Source organism: Mustela putorius, unplaced genomic scaffold (assembly GCF_011764305.1).
Source record: "Mustela putorius furo isolate JIRA1106 unplaced genomic scaffold, ASM1176430v1.1 tig00003983_pilon_pilon_pilon, whole genome shotgun sequence".
Taxonomy (NCBI): Eukaryota; Metazoa; Chordata; class Mammalia; order Carnivora; family Mustelidae; genus Mustela; species Mustela putorius.
The window spans coordinates 19213767-19227987 of record NW_025422123.1 but is presented as its reverse complement, the minus strand read 5'-3'; the positions used below and the strand labels follow the sequence as shown (position 1 = coordinate 19227987).

General features: G+C 45.5%; 1 protein-coding gene across 5 annotated transcripts in view; it reads left to right on the top strand.

Annotated features, from left to right (window-relative positions):
- The window catches only part of ELOVL5 (ELOVL fatty acid elongase 5), a 72173-nt gene extending 69517 nt beyond the window's left edge, over window positions 1–2656 (top strand). For all 5 annotated transcript variants that reach the window (XM_004771857.3, XM_013045513.2, XM_013045515.2 and 2 more), the window contains one exon: window positions 781–2656. In XM_004771857.3, coding sequence (XP_004771914.1) covers window positions 781–921 — 141 coding nt within the window. In that variant the 3' untranslated portion in view covers window positions 922–2656. The remainder of the gene's footprint in view (window positions 1–780) is intronic.
- The last annotated feature ends 11565 nt before the right edge of the window (window positions 2657–14221 follow it).

Sequence of the window (14221 nt, the reverse complement as noted above, 5' to 3'; positions counted from 1 at the left end):
ATTGCTGTGTGGCTCCCCGTTACCCCTGGGTGAGGTGTGTTCTTGCCCCCGTGGGCAGCATGCAGTTCCAGGCAGGTACCAAAGGTCGGGAGGCAAGGCAGGGGCCACGGATATGGAAACAGTAAGGTCCGGGAGGTTGAGCAGCTCCTTGGGGGCGTCCCATGTGGCCATCCTTGTGCACCTCCCCCACCTTTCATCCCACTCCCCTGGGCATGGAGGCACATTCCAGGGAGCTGCCGCATGGGGGGTGTACCCATGTGGGGACATTCATCGACATGAGGGAGGACGAAGGCTGGGAGCTGGCAAAACTGAAATCACTATTCTAACTGCTTGTGGCAGCATAGCGTTGTGTGCATACGGGCCAAAGCCATTGCCGAAGTCCCGAGCAAATCCTGAAGGTGAGAGATGGGAGTGATAGAGAGGTACCACAGAGTGGGGGAAAACAGTGTGGCCATGTGACCCCGATACTCTGTAACCCCATCCAGATACAGAGAGGGCATGGCCAGGGGAAGTGTACTTTGAATTTTCTACTTCATTTCTAGAATAGCCCTTACATTGCAGCCCAAACCCCTGTGAACTTCCTCAGGCGACGCCTCAGGAAGGGAGGAGTGATGGAAACCAGTGGCAGAAAACGTTCCCAGGGTTGCTTGACCACAGACCTTACGTCTCAGTGGCATCGGGTCCTAACAGGAATCTAGGCTTAGAATTAGGAAAGCGGGGCGCCCCCACCCCCCAGCAGAGCACCCTGTCACACGGCCCATCTGCCCTGATGCATTTCAGACTTACAAGAAGGGGGCCTCGCGGAGGAAAGAGCACCTGAAGGACCACCAGAACGGGTCCGTGGCTGCCGTGAACGGACACACCAACCGCTTTTCTTCCCTGGAAAACAATGTGAAGCCGAGGAAGCAACGGAAGGATTGAAGCGGAAGAGTTGAGAAGCCTCCAAAACCCATCGTCTGATTGTAAGCACAGCTTGAGCTGTGCCCGATGCTTGTTAACAGCTGCTGTAACTCGTCCTGCCTACAACAGCGTGATTCATGTAGGACCTCCTTCATCGTTCAAAACCCCTTGAAAATGTATACAGATTATACGTAGGCATAAGATTTAACATTTCTGGGCTCTCACCGACCCCTGCGCTACACTGTGGAGGGCGTATTATTGTAGTATACGACACTGCTGTTGCCTTATTAGTTATAACATGATAGGTGCTGAATTGTGATTCACAATTTAAAAACACTGTAATCCAAACTTTTTTTTTTTTTTACTGTAGATCATGCATGTGATTGTAAATTTGTACAATGTTGTTACAGTAGAGAAACACACATGCCTTAAAACTTAAAAAGCAGGGCCCAAAGCTTATTAATTTAAATTAGGATATGTTTCAAGTTTTTATTCATTTTTTAATAGCTCTGTTTAGGAAAAAAATCAAAGACTGTAATTTATGAAACTAGCGTGTGACACATAATTTCAAGTGACTTGTACATGTGAAATCAGAAACGGCACCTTCAGTTTTGTAATACTGGCTTTAAATCAGGCAGGCTCAAATCTAGTGGAAGGTCAGTTTAACTTTTTAACAGATCTTATTTTTTTATTTTGAGTGCCACTATTGATAATGTAAAAAATGGGGGAGGGCTCTAAAGGAGTCTTGATGAAACCTAAATATATATTCTTTGTCTTCAGGATTTTAGAAAGTATGTAGGATGAGTAGGACATTTAAAATTTCTGAAATGCTAAGTGTTTTTATACAGGAAACAGTGCCCACTTTGCTTTCCACTTGCGAGAGAGAGGGTGTGTACTTTTCAGAAGAGATCATTGAATACCATTTGACAGAATCCCATAGATGAGCATTGTGGAACTGGTTGCCAGGGTCCAAATTTGGATTGGTTTCTGTACTGCTGTCTGTTTTGACACAAACTTCTTTTAAAATGTGCCTAGCTTATAAAAATGAATAAAGGGGGAAAAGGGGACCTTAAAAAAATTTTAAGGTAAAATTAAACAGATAGCTACTACATAAGAGAACTGGGAAATGGGGTAGAGAGAATTTGTTTCATGTAAATCTAATAGTACCTGTAATTTTCTTTTTCTGCTTAGAATCTAAAGATTTGTGTAGAACTGCTTATTTAAAAATGAGACTGCTTATCATAAAATCGTGTCTGTCACCCTTGAGGCAGTGGTCAAACAGATAAGGACTATTGTGCGTGTCATTTTAAAGTGTTGAAATTTAGTCTCTGAATACCTTCTTTGTGGGGAGAAAAAACAGTCATTGAACCACTCGTGATACATTTTAGAAGGTCATCGACAATGTATAAACTAATTGTTGGTTTGGTATTTATGTAAATATCAGTTTATCATGCTTTAATTTTGCACATTCATATTATATAGGGAGCCGATTGGTTCTCTTATTAGTCTTGTGGGTTTTCTGTTTGGAAGGAGTCACAGCATCTGTTTACATTTACCTTATCAAATCTAGAATGTGTATATTTGTAAATGTTATGTCTTCCTAGGTACTAGTTTGCAAATGTCTTTACATATTTCAATACAGAAACTATAACATTCAATAGTGTGCTGTCAACGTGTGCTTTAGCTCATCTGGATATACCCACACTGTTAAATAATGTCTAAACATTAATCATTAAAACTTTTTTGATTACCTGTGCTTGTGTGTTACGTGGTTTATACACTGCTGATTTGGACAGACTGGAGAAAAATCCAGTCTTCACCTTCTAGGAACTCACCCCAATAAATGTAGATAATTGAGGTGGAAAGGTTATATTGTGTAGCTCAGCTCACATGAGGAAGGATCCCCACATAGTGAGGCATGGTGGTGGTTTCTCTGGTCCCCCAAAGGTCCCAGCTTTCCAAACATGCTTCTTCCACTTGTCTTTCCCCCTCCCTCCCCACACTTTTGGCTGTTAGTTATTTTCCTTTCCTAGGTTTACACCAGAGGTCTGCAAATGTTTTCTGTAAAGAGCCAGATAGTACATGTTTTAGGCTTTGCAGTCCATACGGTCTCTGCCCCGCTTTCGACTATACCATCGTGGCGTGCAAAAGCAGACACAGACCATATGTGTATGAATGGTCATGGCTGTGTTCCAGTAAAGCTTTCCTCACAAAACGGAAGGTCTACAGCCATAATTTGCTGACCCCTTCTCTAGAGTAATGAGAGCCCACATTATTCCCAAAACTCTGCCACTTTCTTTGCCAAAGACCATTTTTTGCCCCCACCGTCCCCCAGCCTGCCACAGTCTTGACGTAGAGGTCCAACCATGTACACGTGGAGTCATGACCTGAATGGCCCCCGTCCTTCCATTTCCTGCATAACACACAGTCCCCAGCATAGGCTGGATCTTACTTAGCTTTTGAGTGCCTTCTAATTTGTCATTACCACCTTAAAAATGTCATGTGAAACTGCATTTAGCTTTGGGGTACTTCTGAAAAATACAGAGGACTGCTAGGGTTTTGGTGGTGATAGTCCTATCCTTGCCCTTCCCTTCTAAGTCCAGAACACATTTTAAAAAGAGGACCTTAAAAAAAAAAAAAAGAAAGAAACAGGACCTAGAAATCAGATAAATAAGAATCAAAATATTTCATCTCTTACTGGAAAGACTGGCTTGGTGATGCTAAAACCACAGCAGGATTTATTACCCTGGCCGATAACCCTACTGATGCAAACTTACCAGGGCTGGCCCTTCCATGGCAGTGCTTAGTGGCATTTGTTAGTCTAGGGATGACCTGATGATTAAAATATTTTGAGTATCAGCCCAGTTATGGACCCACCGTAAACTACATGCTCCTTTGCAGTGTTGTTTTCTGTCCTGATGACGTGGCCACGCCAAGAAAATACACTCCCATCTCCCCATCATGGCAACCAGAAGGTTGTCGTCCTCCCCTCAGAGAAGTAAGTGGATCAGAGGGCAGAGCAAGGCCAGGTGTGTCCCCATCCTTTTCTCTCTCAGGGAAGCAAAAGGGCATGTTTGCCCACCAGGATGGAAAGGGGAGGATTCACATCTCCCTTCTTTTTAGCAGCCTAGCTATGCATATGGAAAGGCGGGATAGCCTAATGTGAGGAGCACAACTTGGCGCCTGATCGCCTGGCTGGACTTCCATCTGTGTAACTTTTAGACAAATACAGTGCAGATGCCCTTGGAGCCATATCAAGCACAGAGTAAACCCTCTGTGTGAGCTATTCCCTTCAAGATTGTGTTCTGTGCCATCTACCCACTGGTCTCTTAAAACTCTCAACTACTGTTTTGCTATTTCCTGGCTTGGCTGCTGTCCTAATCCTATCAAGAAAAACAGAAAAGGAGGTTACTTTGGTGTGACACTGTTGAATCAAGAGCTGGAAAGAAACCAGCAATCCTTAGCAGTCAGAATGTTGATCACCTCTATCATTCCAGATTTTACCAGCATTTTCCATTAAGGTTACCATGCCGGGGTTTCTAGAAGCTTTATTTCGCCTTGGGAAAGTAGGGCAGTGCTTCTCAGGATCTGGTCCTCGGTCGTTCAGGGATTCTCCAGAGTTCCAACAGCTCTGCTGTGTGATCCTCTTTGAAACAGGTGTCTCCCACTCTGTCCACATCAGTCGTAGACTTGAAGTACTGAGCAGGTGTTTTTCTGCCGTCTTTATTTGGAAGATCCTGTGCTTATTGGAGAAAATAGAAGCAGGTTAGTGGTTGCCCTTACCTATACCATCATCAACTAATTTTCATTCAAGACACCATTTTAAAGCTCATTTTTGGTCATCTTTGACATTTTTATGAGCTTCACTTCCTCTCTTTTCCAGCATAGCGGTGGCACTCACCCCAAGGGAGAAAGTACCAAGGACAAATTCTTGCTCCTGCTTTCATAAGATACCCAGACCCTGCTTTTGGTGTAAGGTTGTGGCAGGTGGCTCAGGCTCCGTGGTGGACATTGTAGGAACAAGCAGAGTAGAACCCAGCAGCTGACGATGTAGTGATGGCAGAGAACCAATCACACGGTTGTTGGGGGTTGTCCCCTTTCTCAGATGGTCCAGACTCTTGGGAACGGTGCTAACTGCCCCCTCGGTGACCTATTCGTGTTCTTGTGTTGACCAGACCTCGGAAGAGTGTTACCTGGCTCACTGGGAGAGTGCTTGGAACACAGGGATCTGTGAGATAAGGCTTTTCAGTTCCTAAAGGAGCCTGTGTTAGATTGGGATCAAACATGGGCACAGGTGATTTCACAGGGTGCTCTGTGGTGAGTTTGTTGTGAAGTGGATGTATCCAACGACTGTAATAGTTCATGGAGAGAGAGCTCTTCCACTGAGGTGCCCGAGAAGAGCTCTGTGCAGGTGGGGGTTCTTCTGAGCCTTTGTGGACCATCGAGATTTCAGGAGGTGGAGACTGAGGGTCCTCTGGGAGACAGCATGGCGGCTCTAGGAAAGTACAGGAGCCCATAACTGAGAAGGATGAGATGACACATCTGTTGGAATCATTGGCTGTGTAAGAGAAAGTGCTTATTTTTTTAAAGGTGAAGTGGGAAGAGGGTGGAAAGTGGGTGTTCCCATTGATGACATGTGTAGGACGTGGCTGAGAGTTCCCAGGAGGAGGTAGTAATTACACCTTCTAAGGTTATCCCTCGCTATGCCTCCTGCCTACGTGCCCTCCTCCTGCTCTCCTTTATCGGCAGCACTGAGGAGGGACCTGAAGTGCTTGTAAGGAGACTTGGAGCTCACCTGTTAGAAACCCATGGGAGTCTGTCGGGCAAATTCAAAGGGGCCTATGCCCTTGTGAAAATTCCTTCTAACCAAAGAAACTAGCATTTGAAGTCTGAAAACTTGGGACACCTGAAGGCATGGCTCACAGGCAGGATTCCATGTTGGCTTGGAAACAAATGCTTAAGTGATTATGTCAACACATACTATGACTGGCATTCTGTATTCAAACAAGTCATAGGTGTGGGTTTCCCATGACTGATGAATGTGACAATGTTTCAGCAAAGCTAGCACTTTCCAGCGATTGTATGCCCTCCCTTTGACGGGGTTCCCAGTGAAACAGGTACCTATTTGGAGCAAATCATCCAAACCAGTGTCCCACAACCTCATGCCTCCTTGTACCCCTCACGGTGCTCCAGTCAGCAGCAGTCCTTTGTAAGACTATGGGACCAGGCATTGTCGGAGCCCCTTCTGCCTGCCCATGGGTGCCCTCTGCTCTCGGAACTCCGGGTAAGACAGATGAGAAGACCAAGGCTGGAAGTCATGCAATGCCCTTATTCAGGAGAGCAGCCAGGATCCAAATCTTGGGCTTTCCTAAGGGATTGGGAAGAGGAACTTGTGGTGGCCCCAAGCTACACCCTCAATTCCACCCCCATTTTAGCACTAGGATACTTGTCTTCCAGCACGGAAGGCACTCTTGCCCATGCTAGAAGGGGTCTCTGTGCATTGGGAAGGGGCACAGCGGACATGTTAGAACCCAGGCTTTGCCATTCCTTGTGGGATTGCAAGCAAGTTACCTCATTCTTCTGAACTCCCATTTCCTGCACTGAAAAAAGAGAGGGAGATGCTTAGCACAGCTGGCTGGGGTGAAATGCAGAGATAAAATATGAGCTGTACAGTAACAGTCACTTATTCTCAAGGATGAAAGACCCCACAGGTAAGTAAATGAGGAAGAAGGTACATGCCGATAGCTTTTGTATCAGACCTTAAATCTATTCAATCCAAATTATTCGTATTTAGTTATCCTTGGTTGAAGCTCAGTTAATAATACCTTTTGGGGGGCACCTGGGTGGCTCAGATCGTTAGGCATCTGCCTTCAGCTTGGGTCATGATCTCAGGGTCCTGGGATCGAGCCGCACATCAGGCTCCCTGCTCAGTGGGGAGCCTGCTTCTCCCTCTCCCTCTGCCTCTGCATCTCCCCCAGCTTGTACTCTCTCTGTCTCTCTCAAATAAATGAAATAAGTCTTTAAAATAATAATAATAATAATACCTTTTGGTAAGGGAACTCAAATTTCTTTAAAAAGCGGATGAATGGGACATTTAAATTTAGTGGCATCACAAAATGATATTCAATAGCAAAATTGTCTTTCACAGAATGTCTTAAATTTACCACAATACTGAAAATAATCCGTGATTTAAATGTGGCTTTTTATGAAATGGGGTCAAGGAACTTGGCAACCTCTCTAGCCCCAGATCTAAATGAGCACCGACTATGTCCCGGGACCTGTGGTGGGATTTGCAGGGAGGTTGCTGAAGAAGCAGAGGCAGGGAAAGATTGGGAGAGAGCACACAGTTTGGATAAAAGGATTAAAAGTGAACTATGGGTCCAAAAAAGAACCAGAGAAAGGGCGTCTTTCTGGAGACAGTTTTTCTTCTGATCTAAATAGAATTGCTTTCTCCACAGCCTTCCAGATCCCTGAGGGCATTCACCGTTGGGTCAGGTGTCCTGGAAGGGTGTCAGGCAGAGACAGGGCCATGGTCTGAATGTGTGTGTCCCCCTCTCCCTACCCCCAACCCTGCTAGATTCCTTTGTTGAAGCCTAACACCCAGTGTGATGGTACCTGAGGTGGGGCCTTTGGAAGGTGGTACCGTCAGGATGGACAGTCCCTGTGACGGGAAGCCTGCCTTGTGCAAAAGACCCCAGGGAGCTCGCTCCTCCGTTCTGCCTTATAGACAGGGAGAGAAGATAAGCTGACCCTCTGTGAGGGAGTAGGCCCTCACCAGACAGCACCTCCAGTGGCACCTTGGCTATGGACCCCCCAGCCTCCAGAACGGTAGTGTTTATTGTGCATAAGCTGCCGGGTCTGTCATCTGTCAGTCTGTCATGTTCTGTTAACCAAGCCTGCACAATCTAGGACACGAGCCTAGCACCAGGCACCAGTGGAGTGAGGCCCGGGGAACTTTCCTCCTCCCGTCAAGACACCGGCAGCGGTCCTCCCCATTCTGTGGGGGAAGCTGAGTCCAGAGAGGATAGTGACCTGTGACCTGCCCCAGGGGAGTGGGGCCTCTGGAGCAGTGCGCTCTCCTGTTCCCAAGCTGACGCTGGCCCTGAGAGCTCGAGGTGCAGGGAGAGGCCGGCCTGACAGCAGCCCCTCAGACCAGCTCTTCTCAGCGCCATGAATGGCTGCGTGTACGCGAATCGTGCCGGCTGCTTCCTGTCCAACTAGGTGAGAATTTGCCCACAAGTCACATCTTATTGGGAAGATACCCATTACCTAGTGAGGGTTTTCAGTTAATGGATTAGAACGTTGGGAGAGTCACTCGAAAAGATTCCCCAAATATTAAAATGTCTGACTGAAAGCTTTGGAATAGTTAGAGGGCTTTTACACCATTTCCTTCATTGTGAGATGCCGATCAGTAAAAGAAACCGCCGAGTCATAAAAGTTAACACCAAATAATACCTGTAAATTTAATAAAACTTTTTCAGAAGAAAAATTTGTTCATAAAACCTTTTTTAAAAGATTTTATTAATTTGAGAGAGAGAGAGAGTGCACAGGGGGAAGGGAAAAGGGGAGGAAGAAGGACACGCTGACTCCTTCCTGAGCGTGGGGCCCGATGTGGGGCTCGACCCCAGGACCCTGAGATCACAATCTGAGCTAAAATCCAGAGTCAGCCGCTTAACCCACTGCACTGCTGAGGTGTCTGTCCCCTGTTCATAAAACTTTAAAAAAAAAAAGAAAGAAAAACTAACAGTGAGGGGTGCCTAGGCGGCTTAGTGGGTTGAGCCTGTCTTCGGCTCAGGTCATGATCTCAGGGTCCTGGGATCGAGCCCCACATCGGGCTCTCTGCTCGGCAGGGAGCCTGCTTCCTCTCTCTTTCTGCCTGCCTCTTTGCTTTCTTGTGATCTCTCTCTCTGTCAAATAAATGAATAAAATCTTTAAAAAAAAAAATAAAGCAACAGTACTTTCACAAACCCTTCAAAACAGAGAAAACTAATTTCCTCTTGTTTAAAAAAAAAAAAAACTAACAGTGACGCCTATTTATATAGACAATTACGTAACATTTCTCTTTTTCAGCATCACGGTAAAGCTTTTGAGTCTAAGCTTCTCCAAGACACTGAAGAAAATTCCAAATCATTTTGGCTACAGCATCTTGGCCGTGGACTGCTTCCTCCCCTCCCCCACCACAATTCTTCCTCTGCACGTGCCCACTCTGCTTGAGGCATTCTGCATGTTGCTGGGGAAATGACAATGAAAAGATCACCTTGTTCTGGAAGAAAGACAAAGACAAAATAATTACAAAATGTGGTGGCTCTTCTGAAGGAAACCACCAAGGAAGGTGTTATTGTTGAGAATAATCTCTTGGGCACTGTGGGAATGGAGATCATTTTGAGGGATATGGAACAATAGTGGCATAGTTAGGCAATTCTTACTTTCCTGAGCTGAATGAGATCTCACTGGAAGTTTCACGCCTTCTCTAGAAAGTCATCTGAAGCTTCTGATAGCATTCCCTGTTCACCTGAGCAATAGGGCTTCCCCGAGAGTGCGTGAGTCCGACACTAGGCTCTGAGGATTCTGTGAGCCCTCACTCCAAGGCTTGGCAATTCCTACCGCCCTCAGTTGCATTGCTGCTGCGTGACAGGTGGGCTGCTACGTAGACAGCGTGTCCTTTTAACCCTGCATCTCACGCTGGTCTCTCTGAAGATTTTTTTAAAGATTTATTTATTTATTTCGGTGGCGGGGAGAAGTAGAGGGAGTGGGGGAGAGAGGATCTCCAGGAGCCTGCCCGCTGAGTGCGGAGCCCGACTCAGGGCTTGATCTCACACCCCTTGAGATCGTGACCTGAGCCCAAATCAAGAGTCAGACGCTTATGTGACTGAGCTAGCTAGGCACCCCGGTCTCTGAAGATTTTTTAAAGTGACAATTTAGGATTCAAATTACAATGAAATCCAGAGTGAACAGGTAGTGCCAACGTGAACCGATGATAAATGGGTCAGCAGATGCTCCTCAATGTGTGGCACAATCTGCTTGGCCGCCGGCAAGTTTCATTAATGAGAAGAATAAGACAAATCTCCATTTCAGAAAGTCCAAAATGGTGCCTGTGTATGCAGCGGGGGTGTCTGTGGGATCTCACTGCACTCTGGGAGATACAGTATAGATCCAAGCAGCCCACTATTTCTAAGATGCTTGAGAGCAGGAATGGTGTCTAGTCTGTATCTATATCCCTAGTGCGTGCCCAGCACAGCTCCAAACACAGAAGTCTAACAAGTGTTGTGATGAATGAAAGTACTCAGGAAGTATTAGCTGGTGTGATAGTGAAAACAGGCTTTCCGGCCGACTGGATCTGAATTGAAATCCCACCGCCACTCAATAATCATGTGTCATGGATTGAATGTTTGCATCCCCCCAAATGCATGTTGAAACCCTGCCCCGCAGTGTGATGGTACTGGGAGATGGGCTTTGGGAGGCAGTGAGGAGTAGAGGAGGTCATGGGTGGAGGCCTCATGAATGGGATTAGTGTCCTAGTAAGAGTCAGAAGAGAGCTTGCTTCTCTCTGCTGTCTGCTACATGAGGATACAATGGGAAATTCTGCAGCCCAGAAGAGGGTCTCACCAGAACCTGACCACACTGGCACTTTGGTCCCAGACTTCCAGCCTCCAAAACTGTAAGAAAGAAGGGTCTGTCTGTAAGCCACCTAATGAATTGTCCTTTGCTACAGCAGCCTGAATTAAGACACAGTGTGACCTTGTCAAGTTATCTAATGTCCTCTAAAACTCAGCATGGTTCTCTAGAATTGGTGAAAATATATTTTGTTCATGTGGTCTACAGGGGGGACTCAGAAGGATTTATCCACACATAATAGGTGTTAGTTATGCAAGGTGGCGGTATAGCAGAAATAAAGTCTGCTTTCCTTGATAATCTCATCTGTTTCCACAGTAGACAAAACCAAAAGACAACAATAGAATGGGAGAAGACATTTGCAAATGTCTTCTTAGATAAAGGGCTAGTATCAAAAATCTGTAAAGAATCTATCAAACTCAACATCCAAAGAAGAATAATCCAGTCAAGAAATGGGCAGAAGGGGCACCTGGGTGGCTCAGTGGGTTAAGCCTCTGCCTTCAGCTCAGGTCATGATCCCAGGGTCCTGGGATCGAGCCCCACGTCGGGCTCTCTGCTCAGCAGGGATTCTGCTTCCCTTCCTCTCTCTCTACCTGCCTCTCTGCCTACTTGTGATCTCTGTCTGTCAAATAAATAAAATCTTAAAAAAAAAAAAAGAAATGGGAAGAAGACATGAACAGACATTTCTGCAAAGAAGACATACAAATGGTCAATAGATGAAAAAAAGTTCAACATCACTTGGCATCAGGGAAATACAAATCAAAACCACAGTGAGATAACACCTCACACCAGTCAAAATGGCTAAAATTAACAAGTCAGGAAACAACAGATGATGGCGAGGATACAGAGAAAGGGGAATGAATCCTCCTACCCCGTTGGTGGAACGCAAGCTGGGGCAGCCACTCTGGAAAAAAGTATGGAAGTACCTCAGAAAGTTGAAATTAGAGCTACCCTATGACTGAGCAGTTACACTATAGGTATCTACCACAAAGATACAGATGTAGTGATCTGAAGGGGCATGTGTACCCGAATGTTTATAGCAGCAATGTCCACAATAGCCAAACTATGAAGAGAGCCCAGATGTCCATTAACAGATGAATGGTAAAGAAGATATGTTATAAATATACAATGGAATACTATGCAGCCATCAAAAATGAAATCTTGCAACAACATGGATGGGAATAAAGGGTATTATACTAAGTGAAATAAGTCAATCAGAGAAAGACAATTATCATATGATCTCACTCATGTGGAATTTAAGAAACCAAACATCATAGGGGAAGAGAGGAAAAAATAAGGCAAAATCAGAGAGGGAGATATACCGTAATAGACTTGTAACCATAGGAAACAAACTGAAGGTTGCTGGAGGGGTGAGGGGTGGGGGGTTGGTGTAACTGGGGGATGGATATTAAGGAGGTCACGTGATGTGATAAGCACTGGGTGTTATATAAGACTGTTGAATCACTGGCCTCTACTTCTGAAACTAATAATACATTATATGCTAATTAATTAAATTTAAATTTTTTAAAAATCTCATGTTTCCAATAGACCTAGGATGCCAGAGCAGCTCATCTGAATTATAAAACCACCGAAACCTGACAGCCATAATGACCAGCACCCAGAGACTCTCCCCAGAATCCCTCAATGCTCCCAGCCTGCTGGGACCTGACATCATCACTGCTGGGCTCAGGGACCAGGAGGGTCTGTAATGAATCAGCACGTGGGAAAGAGCACGGAAGAGCAGACTAAGGGTCACTAGCTTCCCCCTGCCTTAGGGTCACCTCTGGATGATAGCTTCACAGAGAATAAAATGCTGATTCTTCCCAATGACCTATAGGCCCTCCCTGAGCTGGCCGCCCACCTCCTTGGATCTCTCCCCCTACAACACATTCAGCCACCCTCGAGTCTTCGCTGGCTCTCCGGTGGCTCCTCTCCCATCTTGAGGTCTCTGTCCTTGCTGCTTGTCCCCAGAGAGTCATTTTCACGACTAGTTTCTGTTCTTAAATGCCACCTCCGCAAAGAGGTCTTCTCTAACTACCAGATCTAAAAATCACACACGCCCCCGCCCACTTCCCCTAGACACACACACTCCATTCTCTTACTTGGCTTTATTTTGCTTTGTAACATTTTCGTTATATTAAATATTTGTCTCCCTTCTGGAAGGCAAAGACTTCTTCTCTGGCCAGGCACCTAGGAGAGTCTCACAGGTTTGAATAAACGAACTTGTGAACAAAGGAACCTGAGGTGATTAGTGTAGATGTCGCCCACACTCTCCCGTGGGGGGACTGTAACCTTGTCTCACACCAGAAGGACACTGTGCTGTTAATAGCCCTCAGGTTATCAATACGACATCTTAATCATCTCAGAAAAGTGGGCCAGATATATTTCGGAAAGGAGCATATGACCAGTGAACAGTCAAATCCCACCAATGTTAAGAATTAATGAGCTGTCTGTTCCCTTATGAACTTAAAGTATAAATTCTGCTGCTCTGTGTCAGTCAGATTTAGAATGGAAGACTACAATAGTTGTGAAGGTGAAGGACAGCATTGGGAACTATTTTTAGAGTCCTGCAACAAAGGAGGGTTTTTTTTGTTTTGTTTTTTTTTTAAGCACTCAGTGGAGCATGATTTGATTTTATGAACGTTCTTATCTACTTCTTGAATTCTAGCTTGGGAATTATGATCATCCCAATTTTCCTAGTTATTAGAATTCACAAACACTTATTGCCTAAAGAGAAGGGAATGCAGGGATTTGTCCAGTGAAGAAATTAAAGAAATCCAGAGGTCACACTATTGTTAATTGTCTTTGAGCTTCTTACCATTTCCCCGGTTAGGCATAGCTGGGCAGTGGGGGGCACCCACGGGCAAAGAGGGGCAGTGATCTGCCGAAGGGTTTTATAGGCACGACTTCAGATATTGTAACAACGATCCTTCATTCGCTGCTCCGAGAAACAACTTTTGGGACACAGAGTCAAGACAGAAAACGCTCGGCATCAGCCCGGCGGGACCAGGGAGGGTCTGATGGGGCGAGTTCTGGGGGGTCGTGTTCTGGGGGGGCGCAGAAAGGCAGCAGCGCCAAGGCCCAGAGAAGGTCAAAGAGCTACAGAGAGATGCAGGTGATAAATACCATGAAAGTCAAGTTGGAGAGACAGAATGAAGAGCACGGGGGAGGGAGAGAGCCTTTACAGTGGGGACACTGGAAATCCTGGCCTCGCTTCTCCCCCTCCTCCAGCAGACGGGTGAAAATCAAACTGAAACCTATCAACTTCCTTGGTTTCCTTCCCTGTCTTCCATCCTTTATCAAACCAAGGCCCAGACAGACCACTGCCTGGAAACATCACTCCGTTTTCATAAGGCCAGGCATACCATTGCAAGGGTGTTTGTAATTTTAAAGAAGGGTAAAAACCTAAAAGTGCAACTGAGTGGATTGAGGGGCCTCCAGGATGATGAAAACATCTTATGATGTGAGAAAACAATCCTGGAAATATTATCAAATGAAAAAAATGAGTTACAAAAACAAGTTATCCACCAGTTTATACCACATGTTCTTCCAATTTGTTAAACGGCGGTCATCTGCGTCTGGAAAAAGGCAGGAAGGAAACATCAAAATGTCAACAGCAATTATATCTCAGTGGGAGGATTACAGGTGATACTTATGGTCCCCTTTGTGTTTCTCTAACTCTTCTGAAGGTTCTGCAGTAAACATTCAT